The following is a 15483-nucleotide window of genomic DNA, read 5'->3' on the forward strand; positions in this document are numbered from 1 at the left end:
TTTGTTACCTTGAAAGGCATTGTCTTTATAATAGGGAAATTAGTTTGGCTGTACTACTCAGACAACTTGCAAAATAGTAAAACCAACATGACAAATAATCTTTGATATTTGACTTTGAATCTTTGAACAAAGCGAATCGTGATATTTCTAAAAACAAATTTGTGATATGATATTTTTTGCCATATCGCCCACCCCTAAAACAGGTGTATTGAAACAGGGTTGGAACTTAAGTCTGCAGGCAGGTAGCTCTCCAGGAGCAGGGTTGGAGTACCCTAAAAAATGCTTTACATTGTGCAAAATTATCACAAGTTATTTCTGGTGCTTTGAATTTTTTTTTTTTTTTTGTATGTGTCCTCGTTTACAGTTGGAGCAATAATGTGAACATGAGTTCCATTAATGGCTTCAACAACTCCAGAAAAGCCTGCATTCCTCATAAAATTGGCTTGTTTTTGCAGCACGGTTTGATAGTCAGTTGGAAAGTCAATGAACTGTCATATAGTAGTGGCCAAAATTAATGTCCGGCCTAGGACATTTGACCAGAAAAAAAAAATTCTGTTAAAGATTTTGAAAGCATATTGCATAGTTGCTTAGAGTCGATTGTTTTATTTGTGATAATAATGCAGTGAAACATCAAATAGTGCTGTCATAATTTTTGGCCATGCTATCCTTCAAAGAAATTAAGAAAAAAATACATGCAAAAATGAGTGGACCAACAAAATATTAATAACTGATTATTTAGTGATTTTGTCACTGGATTAAGTGACTTCCTCACCACTTTTGAGACTTTTTTTTTCTAGCAACAAAATCAATTTCTTGCATAAACCTTATCTAAATTCCAGGACTCTCCCACTGATCTATATTTATATTTATGTAGATCAGCGAACTCGCCATTATGATGTAATCTAGCAACATTAGCGACTGTTTTAGCTACTTTCAATTGAAAGGAGTTGGTAACACTGGTCAATGTTTTTTTCTTTGTATTTTGATGGTTTAAGTGCAATATGGGGTCATAAAATAAAAACCCTACACACATCATTTTTGGCCACTGTTGTGTTTGGTGGGGTTAGTGACACAACATTCAAAACCCTGCTTACTGTGTCATCACTGGTGCATTGCTGCATTTTTTTTTCCCCAGTTTTCCAGCCAAAAATGTGATTTATTTTTTTTTTTGTGGTTTTAGGGTTTTGGTTTTTAAATTTCTTACTTGGCCAGTTACAAAAAGAATTGACTATCTTGACAATCAAGTTTCATTTTATCAGCTCTTTATCATATAACTCCAATATGTCATATCTTCATTGGAAAGTTTTTGTCTCCTCTTTGCTGTCATCTTATTACTCTTAACTAGGTTAGGAGATCTCTTCAGCTCAAATAATTTAGGAGCTGAGACCTTGTCTTAACACTTTACCTTTATAAATTACTCTTATTCTTAAGTCTTGGAATAAGAGTAAAATTACGTCATTCTTAAAATTTTGAAGCAATTAAGACTAAAATTTTATACATACGGCCCCTGGTCTTTACTGAGTAATTAAAGACAGCTCCTTAGCTCTTCAATTAACCTATGTTGTGCTTGGCTCCTTACATCTGTGCAATTCCCCCAATCTGGACTAATTTAAAGATGTTCTCTCACTTAACTTAATATCAAGTGCTCTGTGACTGTAAAGAGGTAGAAATAAGTTGCTGTGTATAACAAAACAGATGTTTATAAATTAGCATTTTTCTTTTTTCTTATTAAATGTGTCATATTCATATCTCTAGAGTTGTGTGAAGTCCCTTCCTGCTTCAAACGCTCCACCATCATCCCCGTTCCAAAGAAACCCAAGATAACAGGACTTAACGACTACATACCTGTGGCTATAACATCTGGCATCATAAAGTCATTCGAAAAACTGGTTCTGGCTTATCTGAAAGACATCACTGGACCCTTACTGGACCCCCCGCAGTTTTCTTAATGAGCAAACAGGTCCGTGGATGATGCAGTCAACATGGGACTGCTCTTCATCCTGCAACATCTGGAAAAAAACAGGAACTTAAGTGAGGATCCTGTTTGTGGACATTAGTTTGGCTTTCAACACCATCATTCCAACAGCCCTCCAGGTCAAACTAACCCAGCTCTCTGTCAGTGGATCACCAGTTTTCTGACAGATAGGCAACAGCTAGTGAGACTGGGGAAATTCATGTCAAACAGCCGCTCCACCAACACTGATGCCCGTAAGGGATGTGTTTTCTCCCTACTGCTCTTCTACCTGTACACAAACGACTGCACCTCTAAAGACCCCTCTGTCAAGCTCCTAAAGTTTGAAGATGACACTACAGTCATCGGTCTCATCCAGGACGGCAACGAGTCTGCTTACAGACAAGAGGTTGAGCTGCTGGCTGTCTGGTGCAGTCTTACCAACCTGGAGCTGAACACACTCAAAACAGTAGAGATGATAGTGGACTTCAAGTCAGGTCACCTTTATTTATATTGCGCTTTTACACATTGTGTCAAAGCAACTGTACAGCATTAATTAGGAAAATAGTGTGTCAGTAATGCAAAATAACAATAGTAAACACTAATTTTTCAGTTAAAGGCAGTTCATCATTGAATTCAGTGATGTCATCATCCAGCTCAGTTCAGTTTAAATAGTATACTTAAGGATAACCCCCCCTGCACTCTCCACACTCACCATCATAGACACAGCACTGTGGCAGCAGTGGAGTCATTCAGATTCCTGGGAACCACCTCAGGAGCTGAAGTGGGACACTCACATCGACTCCACTGTTAAAAAGGCCCAACAAAGTTTGTACTTCCTTCGCCAGCTGAGGAAGTTTAGCTTGCCACAGGAGCTGCTGAAACAGTTCTACTTAGCCGTCATTGAGTCTGTCCTGTGCACTTCAGTAATTGTCTAGTTTGCTACAGCTACAAAATCAGACATCAGAAGACTACAGAGACTGGTTTGGACTGCTGAAAGGATTATTGGTGCTCCCCTGCCCACCCTTTTGCCATCTGGCCGGTGCGTCAGAGCCGCACATACCAGGACAGCATGGCACAAGAGCAGTTTCTTCCCCCAGGCAATCTACCTCTTGAACAGTTAAATTTTCCCCACATTATGCAATAAAAATGTGCAATAACCTGAAGTGCTATTAGATGTATTTACACAGACTGTTTAATGAAGCTGAGGTGTCATAAATGCATTTACACCACAAAATTGCAAATGCATAAATAACGTTCCCTTTCAGTTGGTCACTCTCGATGTCACGTCGGTGACGGACAAATTGGGATATCGCTTCGATAGACCAATCTACTTCGAGTGTAAACTAAACGAACCAATGCACATCGACATGCAGTTATTGCATCCAGCTGCACTGATCACAGTGTGAGTATAAGGCGGCAGCAGGTGCAATGCATACCAGCTTTTCGCTTCGGAGCCGAGCGACAGTATCGTTCTACTCAACTGTGTCTGCTGTGAACTACGAGTTCAGCACGCTCAAGGAAGCTTCCTATGTTGGCGAGACTGCGCTTCAGTGGCAGTCGTTCCAGTGTCGAGTGGTTTGGGCACTTCAGGCTGCACTACCCCGTGTCGTGTTGCAAGCGGCCATCTCCCCTGTGCACCTTAGCACTAAAAGAGTGAATTTCCTCTAAAAGTGCTCCACGGGTGCGTCCTTATAAAGACAACGGATCGTCCTTATAAGGATGCTGTTTCACCCGTGCGTTACTGGATGCGGTCATTACCTGGCACCGGGTGTTGGTCACGATCACTGCCTTACGTGTCTGGGCATCAAGCACACTGAGGTGGCCTTCGTGGATGCGTCATGTTCCTACTGCAGGAAGATGATCATCTCGGAGCTGCGAACCAGGCTCCGCTACCTTAACCATAACCCTGGCTTATCAGGCACAGGGTGTGGTGTGCCCTGCCCATTCAGGTTGAGAGCTCACTCAACAAGAACTGTTGCATCCTCCTGGGCACTGGCTCGTGGCGCCTTGCTGACAGATATTTGTAGAGCTGCGGGCTGGGTGATCCCTAACAAGTTCCCTAGGTTCTATAGCCTTCGTTTAGAGCTGGTATCCTCCTGTGTTCTCACCTCAAACGGGTAGTGGCACCGAGAGGCCCCGGTTAGTGTTGGCTTGCTAAAACTGTCCAAAGTGTCCGTACCGTAGACCCTGTTTAGTTCCTCCATCACCCTAGGCAGCTGGATGCGGTGGAATGTCCAGCGCCAGGCCTTCGTGATGAATCTGTTAGAACCATGGAAGGTTGGGTTCCATATTGAGACCTAAACAGACATCTGCCTTCCCAAGAGGATTTTATTCACCTCAAATTTCTCCATATACACATAATCGGATGCTATATGTGTATTTGCTTCCGAAAACTCCTTCAGGAAGGATGCGCCTTCCGCAGTGTCCCTGTTCCAAGCAGGTACATTTTCCCAGTGTTATCCAATCTCACCCAGTGAGGTAGTGCTTTGACAATGGTGAGTGGAAAAACTTGTTCCGAGCCCCGGCCTACACCTAATAGAGGCGCAGGCAGCTCGCACAGGGCACTGGAAGGGGCAGCACCAATGGCGCTTTGGTAGGGAACCCAATTCGTCGGTCACCGACGTGACATCGAGAGTAACCAACTGAAAGGGAATGTCTCCGTTGCGTATGGTAACCCATCGTTCCCTAAAGGAAGGAACGGAGACGTCACGTCCTGTCGCCACGGTTGCTGTACCGCTGCTGAGCGGCCGGGTCGCCGGCTTGGCTCCTCAGCGAAAACCTGGTATGCAATGCACCTGCTGCCTTTTTATACTCACGCTGTGATCAGCAGCAGCTGGTGCAATAATTGCATGCCTATGTGCATTGGCTCATTTAGTTTTCACTCGAAGTAGATTGGTCTATCGAAGCGATATCCCAATTCGTCGGTCACCGACGTGACGTCGAGAGTGACCAACTGAAAGGGAATGAGGGTTACCATACATAACCGAGACGTTTCAAGATTAAAGTTTTAAATAATTTTTGAACATACAAATAAAAAATGTTGGTAAAAAAATGCAATGATACTTTTAATTATGAAACCAAACCACCAAGTAAATCAGGTCAAGTTACCGTTATTTATGTAGCACTTTTTACAATGCAGATTGTGTTAAGGCAGCTTTAGAGTACTAAACAGGGAAATAGTGTCAAAAAAGTGTGACATTCTCCTCTGGCCAGACAAAACCAGCAGTTTAATTTAAATGACTGTTTTAATGAGTAATTCATTTAGTCATTCATTTAAATGTATGATTCATTCAAAAACGAGGCAAGTGATTGTCTTTATGAATGGGTTACCCAATCATTGACTCACTTGATTCATTCAGTAATGTGGATTCATTCAGTAATGAAACACTGCTGTGTGTTGCTCAGAGACATACAACTGTTCTGCTGTGGGTTTGATTGGAACTATTTTCTTTTGCAAAACTGAACAAAAACAGTCAATATTGTGTCTAAAATGTAAGTCACTCATTTTAACTTCTTGTTTATTGAACTACTATTGTAAGGTGTCATATTGCAATCATGCTGATATGTTGCTCACCTATATCATATATTATAGGCTAAATGTACTTTTTTTATACCTCTTTTTGCATCTAAAACTCAATTCCTTTGATTTCTGCATGCGTCTCTCTCTCATTTAGGCTGCATGAGCCTCATCTGACATGACATCAATACATTATCAGAGACCATTTACAATATATGCAGTAAAATCAGAATCATTCTCATGTGGAAATTTTTTGTGGCCAAGTTTCAGTACTTCCCTATTTATTGTGGTATTGATGTTTTATTCAGGCTTCTTGTTAAGTAAAATTCTCTCTCACTTGCCCCTTTAAAAAAAAGTACAAGCTTTAATCGAGCCCTGGTGTTCCCCCATGGTTTACTGTGGCCCTACAAGTATTACAAATTGCGAACTTTGTGTCACTCAGAATGAAGAACTTCCACACTGACAACATGTTTACATGCAGTTGTGAGCATGGCAGTGACATCAAAATGGACCAGCTCGGAATCTGCAAGACATGAGACTAGGGCTGGGCGATATATCTAACGATATGATCATGCGCATCTAGTCAGTAAATCTGGTTCCTTGATTACCGTTAAATCGCCATCACCTGCTTTCAAATGGAGCGGCATTTAATAGACAGAGCCGTAGTTCACTGACAAGATACGCAATATTGTGTTGATTATCGAAGGCGATTCATCTGTGATAATGAACACGATATTGCGTACCTTGTCAGTGATCTACTGTACGGCTCTGTCTATTAAATGCCGCTCCATTTGAAAACAGGTGATGGCGATTTAGGGGTAATCAAGGAACCATGTTAAACTGACTAGATGCACATGATCATATCGTTAGATATATCGCCCAGCCCTACATGAGACTGACTGGCCGGTTACCGGTCCAGTTCAAGCATGAGGAAAATCGTTTGATTCCGGTCCCTGGCTGGTTGATGTGCATCTCTAATTTACATTATCACCTTTAATATGCCACTTAACCATTTTTCTCTCTCTCTCTCTCTGGATCTTTAGAAAAGCTATCATAAATTTATTATAGAACACTTCTTTCTGGTCCTCAAATCTAATTGGCTTAGAGGAGTATGATATTCAAGTGATATTGGAACTCACAATTAGATGACGACTCAGCAGTAAATACTGCTGAATATTGAAAAGACTGAAACAGGGTTGTAAACAAGGACGTTTTTTTTGTTGTTGTTTTTTTTACTTTCAATAACACCAATAAGACGCAGCCAACAAATTCACTGAGCAGCGCTGTCACCCTTTACAGATGAAAGCATAGTATGACAAAGATATTTCTTTCCTCAGCAGACATTCAAACTGATGATTTTTTGTGAATATGAGATTGAGCTTAAGAATGAATTCTGTATCAGATGCAGATTATCATACTTGATATGTATGAGTAATATCACACGAGCAGCCGTGCGATATGGCTGTATATCAGCATGCTGTGATTGACTATGGCTGAATCACAGTCGTGCCGATATATAGCCATATCGCACGACTACTCGTGTGATATTGCATTTATATATATACATATATATATATATATATATATATATATATATATATATATATATATATATATATATATATATATATTTATATATATATATCAGCTAGCTAATATTGAGAATTGTCCCTTAGACTAAAATGTTATCAGATGAAAATTTTTAGTTTGATAGTGACTCATGACTTAAGACTCTGATTGTGGTGTGTATTGATGTGTTCAGGTTTGCCGTACATCAATGCGCTATCTTGCTTTGATGATATCCAGGCCTGTGCTCAAACTGAAGGAGATCAACCCTCTTCTCTTTAACTTTGTGGAGGAGCTGGTGGAAATCAGAGTAAGTTTTTTTAATTGTGACAGCGTAAATCTTTTTTTGTTATTATTATTATTATTTGCAAAGCGGGTTATTATGAACAGTGCATTTGCTGAAACAGCATCCAATAGTAAGCAATCTAATTATATCTCTTATTATTCTTGTACTTCAGAAATTACGTCAGGATATTTTGCTAATGAAGCCATATTTCATCACCTGTAAGGAGGCCATGGAGGCCCGACTCCTGCTGCATGTAAGTAATTAGGACACAATCTCATTTAGGCCATGTCACAAATGGTGCCCTACACCCTTTAATTTCTCCTTAGAGTTTAGACTTTAGTGGCGTAAGGCATATAAATTGGCTGTGCTGTGGAGCCTGCATCAGTTCTAACTCAGCAAAAGTCTGCATCGGGGCACAAAAGTGACCACAAAAGGGACACTCTACGGCCTTCATGGACACACTCCTGTATTTCCTCTAAGACAGGGCCTTACAGCCATTCTTTGTATCTCACACAAACCTTTACTATATACAAATAGTGCTGTTTTTGTCAAGTATAATACTTGTGTATTAACAAGTATTTTTAATCTAGATTTAATCTAGATTTAAACTGACAGAATATGTCTGCCTCCCGAACAGTGTTAGGTAGATTGTTCCAGAGTTTGGGCACTAAATAGGAAATGGATCTGCCTCCTGCAGTTGATATTGATATTCTAGGTAATATCAAATGGCCAGAGTTTTGAGATCATAGCGGACGTGAAGGACTATAATGCAATAAGAGCTCACTACTGTGCTGAGGAGCTAAACCATTCAGGGCTTTATGAGTAATTAGCTAGATTTGAAAATATATACGCTGTTTAATGGGGAGCCAGTGCAGTGTTGACAGAACTGGGCTAATATGGTCATACTTCACAAGTTTCACAAGTTTCAAAATCAAAATCTGCACGTTCTGGTCTGCATCTCTCTGGTCTGCATCTCTCTGGTCTGCATCTCTCTCTCTCTCTCTCTCTCTCTCTCTCTCTCTCTCTCTCTCTCTCATTCAGATCAACAGCTTGTCACAGCTCCATCAATGAACTGTGTTCCAATTAAACACTGTGTATAGACAGATATTTTTCACATAGCTATGAGAAGTGTTTAACATGCTGTTGCCATGGTAGTGAGCAATACTTGCTGGCAAACAGTTTTTACAGTTACAAAAATGATACAAAGCAATAATGTATTCTGCTGTATTACAGCTTTAATCAGGATAAAACCGCACATTAAATGCTAACATACGCAGTAGCATTTACAAATAACAGCGTGTCTAAACGTATGAGACAACAACAAACAAAGAAACATACCATTCTGAAACATCCTGTAAGAGCCATGCTTGCACAGGTTCTGCGCAATCCTCTTCACTAATATTCTCTGGGTCTCAGTCAGGCTCAAAATGTTAAGCAATATTGACAACGCCATTGTTTACAATACAAGCGGAGCGCATGCACTGAGGTGAGGGGCATGACATTTCTGGACTGCACTAGGTGGTTAGGCAAATCACAACACACTGGGCCAGCTAACCAATCTGAGCCCATTGCGTATTTCTGAGGGAGCGGATCCACCCCTTAAATTTGATTAGGTGCTAATAGGTATTCTGGGGTATATGGTACCATAATGTCAACAGCTGGTCCTCCAGATCTCGTACATTGCGGGGTGGTGGTGATGTAGCCGAACACACTTTTCCAAGTTGAACCACATATGTTTGACAGTGAATTTAGAGGCCAAGACATTAAATGAAATTCACCATCATGTTCTTCAAACCTTCAAAACACATTTGAGCAAACAAGTTAAGCCCAGAAAAGAAAACAGAATTAAGTATATTTTAAAATATAGTTTTAAATATTGCATGACAAATAATTTACAATTCTCAAAGAAATAACTAATTTTTTAATTCAACTTGAACTCATCATTTACTGTAATAATCATTTAATTTGGAATACCATTCAAAATGGTAACAAATAAGACATTAAAAAATATTATATTTTGTCACTGACAAAAAGAACTTTGCTACCACTTTAGCCCAATGTTTAATCAAAATATATATATATATATATATATATATATATATATATATATATATATATATATATATATATATATATATATATATATATATATATATATTCGGCATTATACTTACTTGCATGTTGATTTATCCAGTCCAGTAAAAAAGGTGAAGTCCATTGAAGCAAGTGTGCAGGTTGTGTAAGTTTATGGCCAGCCAGGTAAACATTGATATGTAAACATACGAATTGATAGGTACCAAACATAGTATAGGTGAGGTTATATTAACTAGTGGTTCTATCATAATGCATGCATAAAACAGTCTAGTGTTGTCAAAAGACCCGGTACTTCGGTACCAAGTCGGTACTAAAAAAATGAAAACGTCACGGTACCAGGTTTCTTTAAGTACCGGTGGTACCCAGTGTTGCCAACTTAGCGACTTTGTCGCTAGATTTAGCGACTTTTCAGACCCCCTTAGCGACATTTTTCGGAAAAATCGACTAGCGACAAATCTAGCGACTTTCTTGGACAAACCTTATTTAGTCTCTGAGGCTGTCTGGTACTGCTGCACGAGCGCAAGGTCTCTCTTTCCAGCGCACACACACATCTCTCTCTGCATCTGCTCTGTTTAGCGAGCGCAGAGAGGAGCAGCACTTTCAGTTAAAAAAATATATTCTGTTGCTTCTAACTCTTTTACATGCGAGTATAGCCGAAATCACAGCACAACCATTGTCTTAATCATATGTGTATTTGATTTCATTAGACAATGTCGTCAATAGGATTTTAGTGCAGATGATTATCTTTGAGAGCTGGTTATGTAGACTTAATGGACCGCGTTTCAGTCATTATAATATTAATTCCGTTGTTTGTAAACAGAAACATTCAAATATAATAATAAAAACAGTTTTATTGCAAATTTGGCTGCATTAAAATGCAGTGTGTAAGCACAGGGAGGCAAGAAAATACGACGCACTTACGTCATGAATATGCTAATTAACATAACGTCATCTAGCGACATTTAGCGACTTTTCAGGCGGGGTTTAGCTACTTTCCTTTGAAAGAAGTTGGCAACACTGGTGGTACCGAGTACCCAGTCAACCCGGTTCTTGACGCATACAGCGCTATGATTTCCGCGAAGTAGAAAACGCGGACGGAATCTCAAAATCAAGTCATGAAAATGAAACTTATATCTTAACATGGACAGTCAGGGAATTTGTCAAAGTTAGCACAAATTTTTTTTTTTTTTTTTTTTTTTTTTTTTTTTTTTTTAACATTTATTGAACCTTAACAAAAAAAGTCATTCGAAGTTTAAGATTTACAATCAAACCTGAGCGTACATACAAATATTACAACACAATATACATATTCACATCAGCAGGCAAGAAAAGTTGAAGCCTAGGTGAAAATAAAACTAAAAGAAAAAGAAAAAATTTAAATAAAATACAAATAAGATTAAATGAACAAATAAATATATAAAGTAGGGGAGTTGGACAATATTCAATTTATAAAATCAAAGTCTTCCAATGAGGAGTACAAATACACTGCTTTAGGACTTTTCATCCTTCTCACGGTCTCCAAATATACTTTAAACTCCTCCTTAAAAAAAACCACTAATTTTGGAGGGATTTTGAAAAATTTACATTTGTGTATATAAAATTTCAGCAAAAGCAACACATTATTAATTACATAGGATACCTTTTTATCCTTTATTAATAGCCCAAATTTAATAAATTCCCACGACAGTATCAACCTTACAGGTATTCTTTGTTGCATCCATCTCAATGCATCATTCCAAAATTTGTTTACCAAACTGCATTGAAAAAACAAGTGTTCAACCGTTTCTATCTCTACCTTACATATTTGACATAAATTTGAATCCCCAACATTAAATCTCGTTCTTAAAAATTCTTTTGTTGGATATATATGTTTCAGAATTTTAAAGTGCACCTCTTTACATTTAGGATTAACAGGAAATGAGAGAAAATTGGTCCTAATTTTACACACTTCTTTCTTCTCATAATGACGAAAAATGTAATTTCTTAATACCGGTCCTGGGAAACATTGATGTATTAAACAGTCTCTTAAGAATTTGTTTGAACATTTTCTGTCAACAAAGCTTACATTTTCTATAATAAGTTCTTGTACTTTAGGTATTATCCTTGAATGTTTCAGATGTTCACTTACTAATTTAAGCATCTGTAATGGAATATTCTTGATAATTTTTTCATACATTTTAGAAGAGCAACTTATATTGTATTTTACCACAAAAAAGCAACATGGCTTAGTATATTTCCCACATTGTCCACTAAATGTGTTAGTGACCATATGCCCTTCTGCCACCACTCATCAATAAACAAAGATTTTCTGTTCACAGTTATACATCTGTTGTTCCAGATTGACATATTATGAGGGCTAAAATTATGCTTGAAAATCAATTTCCAGTATAATAATACTTGTTGATGGAAAGCAGAAAGTTTTACAGGGAGTTTCGAATGTCCAAAGTCACATTGCAGCAGAAAACTTATGCCACCACATTTATTAAATACGATAGTAGGAATCTCAAACCAGAAAGAGGACTTATCATTAATGAAAGCCTGCAACCATCTAAGTTAATGACCCCATTCATAATATCAAAGTCAATCGTTTTAAGACCTCCTTCTTCATAATCTTTAATCATGTCACTTTTACGTATATAATGACTTTTCATTTTCCATATAAAATCAAAGTTTAATTTGTTAACTGCCTTTATCCTTTTTGCAGAAACTGATAAAGAGAAACATGGATAGATGAATCTAGAAAGATTCTCTACTTTTGTCAATAAAATTCTTCAAAAAATTGTTATGTCTCTCTGCAGCCAAGTATTCATTATTAATTTACATTTATCCAAAGTTTTATCAAAATTTAAATGTTCTAAATTATCCATCCTCTTAGATAACCAGATACCTAAATATTTGACTTCATTTTTCACTGGGATATTGTATAATGTTACATTAGGATGATCATGAATGGCCAATAACTCACATTTTGACATATTTAGCTTTAAACCTGAAGCTTCTGAAAAAAACTTAATTAACTGAAGTGCTAGGGGTATTTGCTGTTCATTTCTTAAAAAAAGAGTAGTGTCATCAGCAAATTGACTGACAATAAAATTATTACTTTCAAAATCAATGCCTAATATGGTTCCCATTTTGAGTAAAATAGACAAACATTTCTGCTACCATAATAAATAATAAAGGAGAACATCCACAACCTTGCCTGATGCCTCTTCTAACCTCAAATCTTGGACATGTACCTTGAGTAAGAGCTACAGAACTGTTTATGTCTTTATAAAGCATTCCAACAATACTAATAAATTTAGAACCAAAACCAAAGTGTTTAAGAGTTTGAAAAATAAAAGAATGCTCCACCATGTCAAAGGCCTTATAGAAATCCAGAAATAAAATTAAACCATCCTCTTCAATTAAATGACCATATTCAACCAAATCAAAAACTAACCTAATATTATTATGAATTGACCTATCCTTTAAGAATCCTGATTGGGTCACACTAATAATTTGTGATATTCCTGTTTTTAATCTGGAAGCCAGTGCTTTAGTAAACAGTTTGTAATCAGTATTAAGTAGTGTTATGGGGCGTAAATTATCTAATATCCTTTTATCTTTTCCTGGCTTTGGTATCAAAATTATAAGCCCTTGTTTCATAGTTGGCAATAATTCAATATTATTTATACACTCTTGTAAGGCTTCAAATAAAAGATATTTTAGGTCATCCCAAAAGTTAGCACAAATTAATCAAATCAAATCTCCATATGGACCAGTATCTGTAAATGTTAAGCCGCAAAAGTTATTTTGTTGTTGTTCTGCGCGTCTCTGTGTGAATGAATGAATGGCAGAGACGTGCGGTTTTGAAGCGCGTGACGCTTGCAGTAATTTCAGCATCTGCCGTCTCAATGAGGACATAAATACATCAACAACATCACCAGAACTGTTCTGAGTCACTTCACAATCATTTTACCGTTTCATTTGAGGAAAACCAGTGTCAGTTTAAAGGTATTCACGGCAACCCAGGGTTTCCCACACATTGATTTATTACAATATCAAACTGACCGCCAAAAATAGATTTTCCAAAAGGCTTTGACTTCATTGAATAAACATGAGCACTGCACGTTTCAAAATCAAAAACTGACGCGGGTGTTTTTATATCACTGTATTTCAGAAGGAACCCGACTGTATTTAGAAATTTTTCGATTTCATTTTCATTTCATTTTGCATGTAATGCTTGATAAGGCAGCGCTTGTGAGCTCAGCGCTGCTTTGCAGCCATTACCGGAGAATCCGGAGAAATTAAATTTGGGTGAAACTTGTTTACTGTTTTTCATAATTATATTACTTGTAGAAAAACTTTAAACACAATTGTAAATAAGTGTAAAGAATGGCATTGATTTTATTTTTAGTGATAAAAAGTGTTTTTTTTTTTTTTTAGCATATTTTTGTTTTGCTTTGGTACCGAAATTGGTACCGAAAACCGTGGATTTTCACTGGTATCGGTACCGAATACTGAAATTTTGGTACCGTGACAACACTACAGTATACAATACAAAAAACAATACAAACAAGATATAGTACAGTAATAATATACACAATGACCTGGGGATATACATGATAGAAAGGTTTATAAACAAATTCTTGAAAGGAATCCTTTTCTATAGTCAGTTTGTTTCTGTTTCAGGAGGAATTAAGCAGTGGTGGATAAACTACCTAAAAGTCACACTTAAGTAAATGTAAAGATATCGTACCAGAAAATGACTTTGGTAAAATTGACCGTTTAGAATATTACTTGAGTAAAACTTTTAAAGTATGTGATATGTATTGTACTTAAAGGGTTAGTTCACACAAAAATGAAAATTAGGCTGCGTTTTACTCACCCCCCGTGGTATCCTAGGTGCATGTGACGTGCTTCTTTCAGACGAATTCAGTCAGAGTTCTATTCAAATTTGTCTTTGATCTTTCAAGCTCTATCATTGCAGTCAGCTGGTGTTGCATTGCTTCAGTCCAAAAAAACGTGAAATAAAAAGTGCCCTTCCATAAAAAAAGTGTATCAAACGGCTCCAGGGGGTGAACAAAGGCCTCCTGTAGCGAATCAATGCATTTTTGTAAGAAAAATATCCATATTCAAAATGTAATAATCACTTGAATCTAGCTTGCACTCACTGTTGTAAACGGAAGGTGTGTCTTTCCACTTTATTTTGTAGTAAGTAACGAATATGCTTCTGGGAAATGTATTGGAATAAAAGTATACATTTAAATTAGGAAATTAAAATTAAAAAGTGATAGTTAACAGAAATAAATTAACTCAAGTAAAGTACAGATAATCCCCCAAAATACTTAAGTACTGTAACAAATTATTATTACTTTGTTACATTACACCACTGGCAGTGACAACTTACACATGCCATTATGTTGTAAAGTTTATCTGGTCGGGCTGAGGTGTGCTGGTTGCCATGAGCCCCTTTCACACTGCGATTCCGGCAAATACACGGGTAATGTGTCCCGGTAATTGTTTCCAGGTCGCTAGATTTTGCACTTTCACACTGCCAGTGATTACCCGGAATGTGCGTGCATTCACAGACAACCCGTTAAGGTCCTATGAAGACACGTGATATCAGGGTGTGACGTGTAATGTACGAGTCGAAAACGCTAGGCATGTTAACTTTCACTTAAGCTGGTGAACGATCTCAGCTTCAGCGCAGAAAGTAAGGAACTAACTGATCTCTGCTTCATTACAGTTTGCACATATTTGTTTCGTCTCGAACGTTGATCTGCCTTCAAAACACCTGGTAAAAAAGTCACGTGATAACGTGCGTCATCACTACCGACACGGCATTAGTTCTGGCTTTTGTTCACACAGCGCTCGTTCCGGGACTGAACCCGGCAATTTAATCTAATTTGTGTTTTATTTTATATTTTAATCTGTAATTTGATAACTTCTTATTGATCATTCTTGTTCTGTTCTGAATACTGTTAAATTTAATGGATTTGTTGTGGAGTGAGGGGAACTAAATAGGTTACACTTTTTATATTTACCGATATTTTAATATACATGTAAGTTACACATAAATTAATG

General features: G+C 37.5%; 1 protein-coding gene across 3 annotated transcripts in view; it reads left to right on the plus strand.

Moving 5' to 3' along the window:
• Positions 1 to 15483, plus strand: part of def8 (differentially expressed in FDCP 8 homolog) — a 104257-nt gene that overhangs the window by 67366 nt on the left and 21408 nt on the right. For all 3 annotated transcript variants that reach the window (XM_042743784.1, XM_042743787.1, XM_042743785.1), the window contains 2 exons: positions 7234 to 7347; positions 7496 to 7576. In XM_042743784.1, the coding sequence (XP_042599718.1) occupies positions 7234 to 7347; positions 7496 to 7576 (195 nt within the window). The remainder of the gene's footprint in view (positions 1 to 7233; positions 7348 to 7495; positions 7577 to 15483) is intronic.

The sequence above is a fragment of the Cyprinus carpio genome, chromosome B18 (genome assembly GCF_018340385.1).
Source record: "Cyprinus carpio isolate SPL01 chromosome B18, ASM1834038v1, whole genome shotgun sequence".
In the NCBI taxonomy this organism is placed as follows: Eukaryota; Metazoa; Chordata; class Actinopteri; order Cypriniformes; family Cyprinidae; genus Cyprinus; species Cyprinus carpio.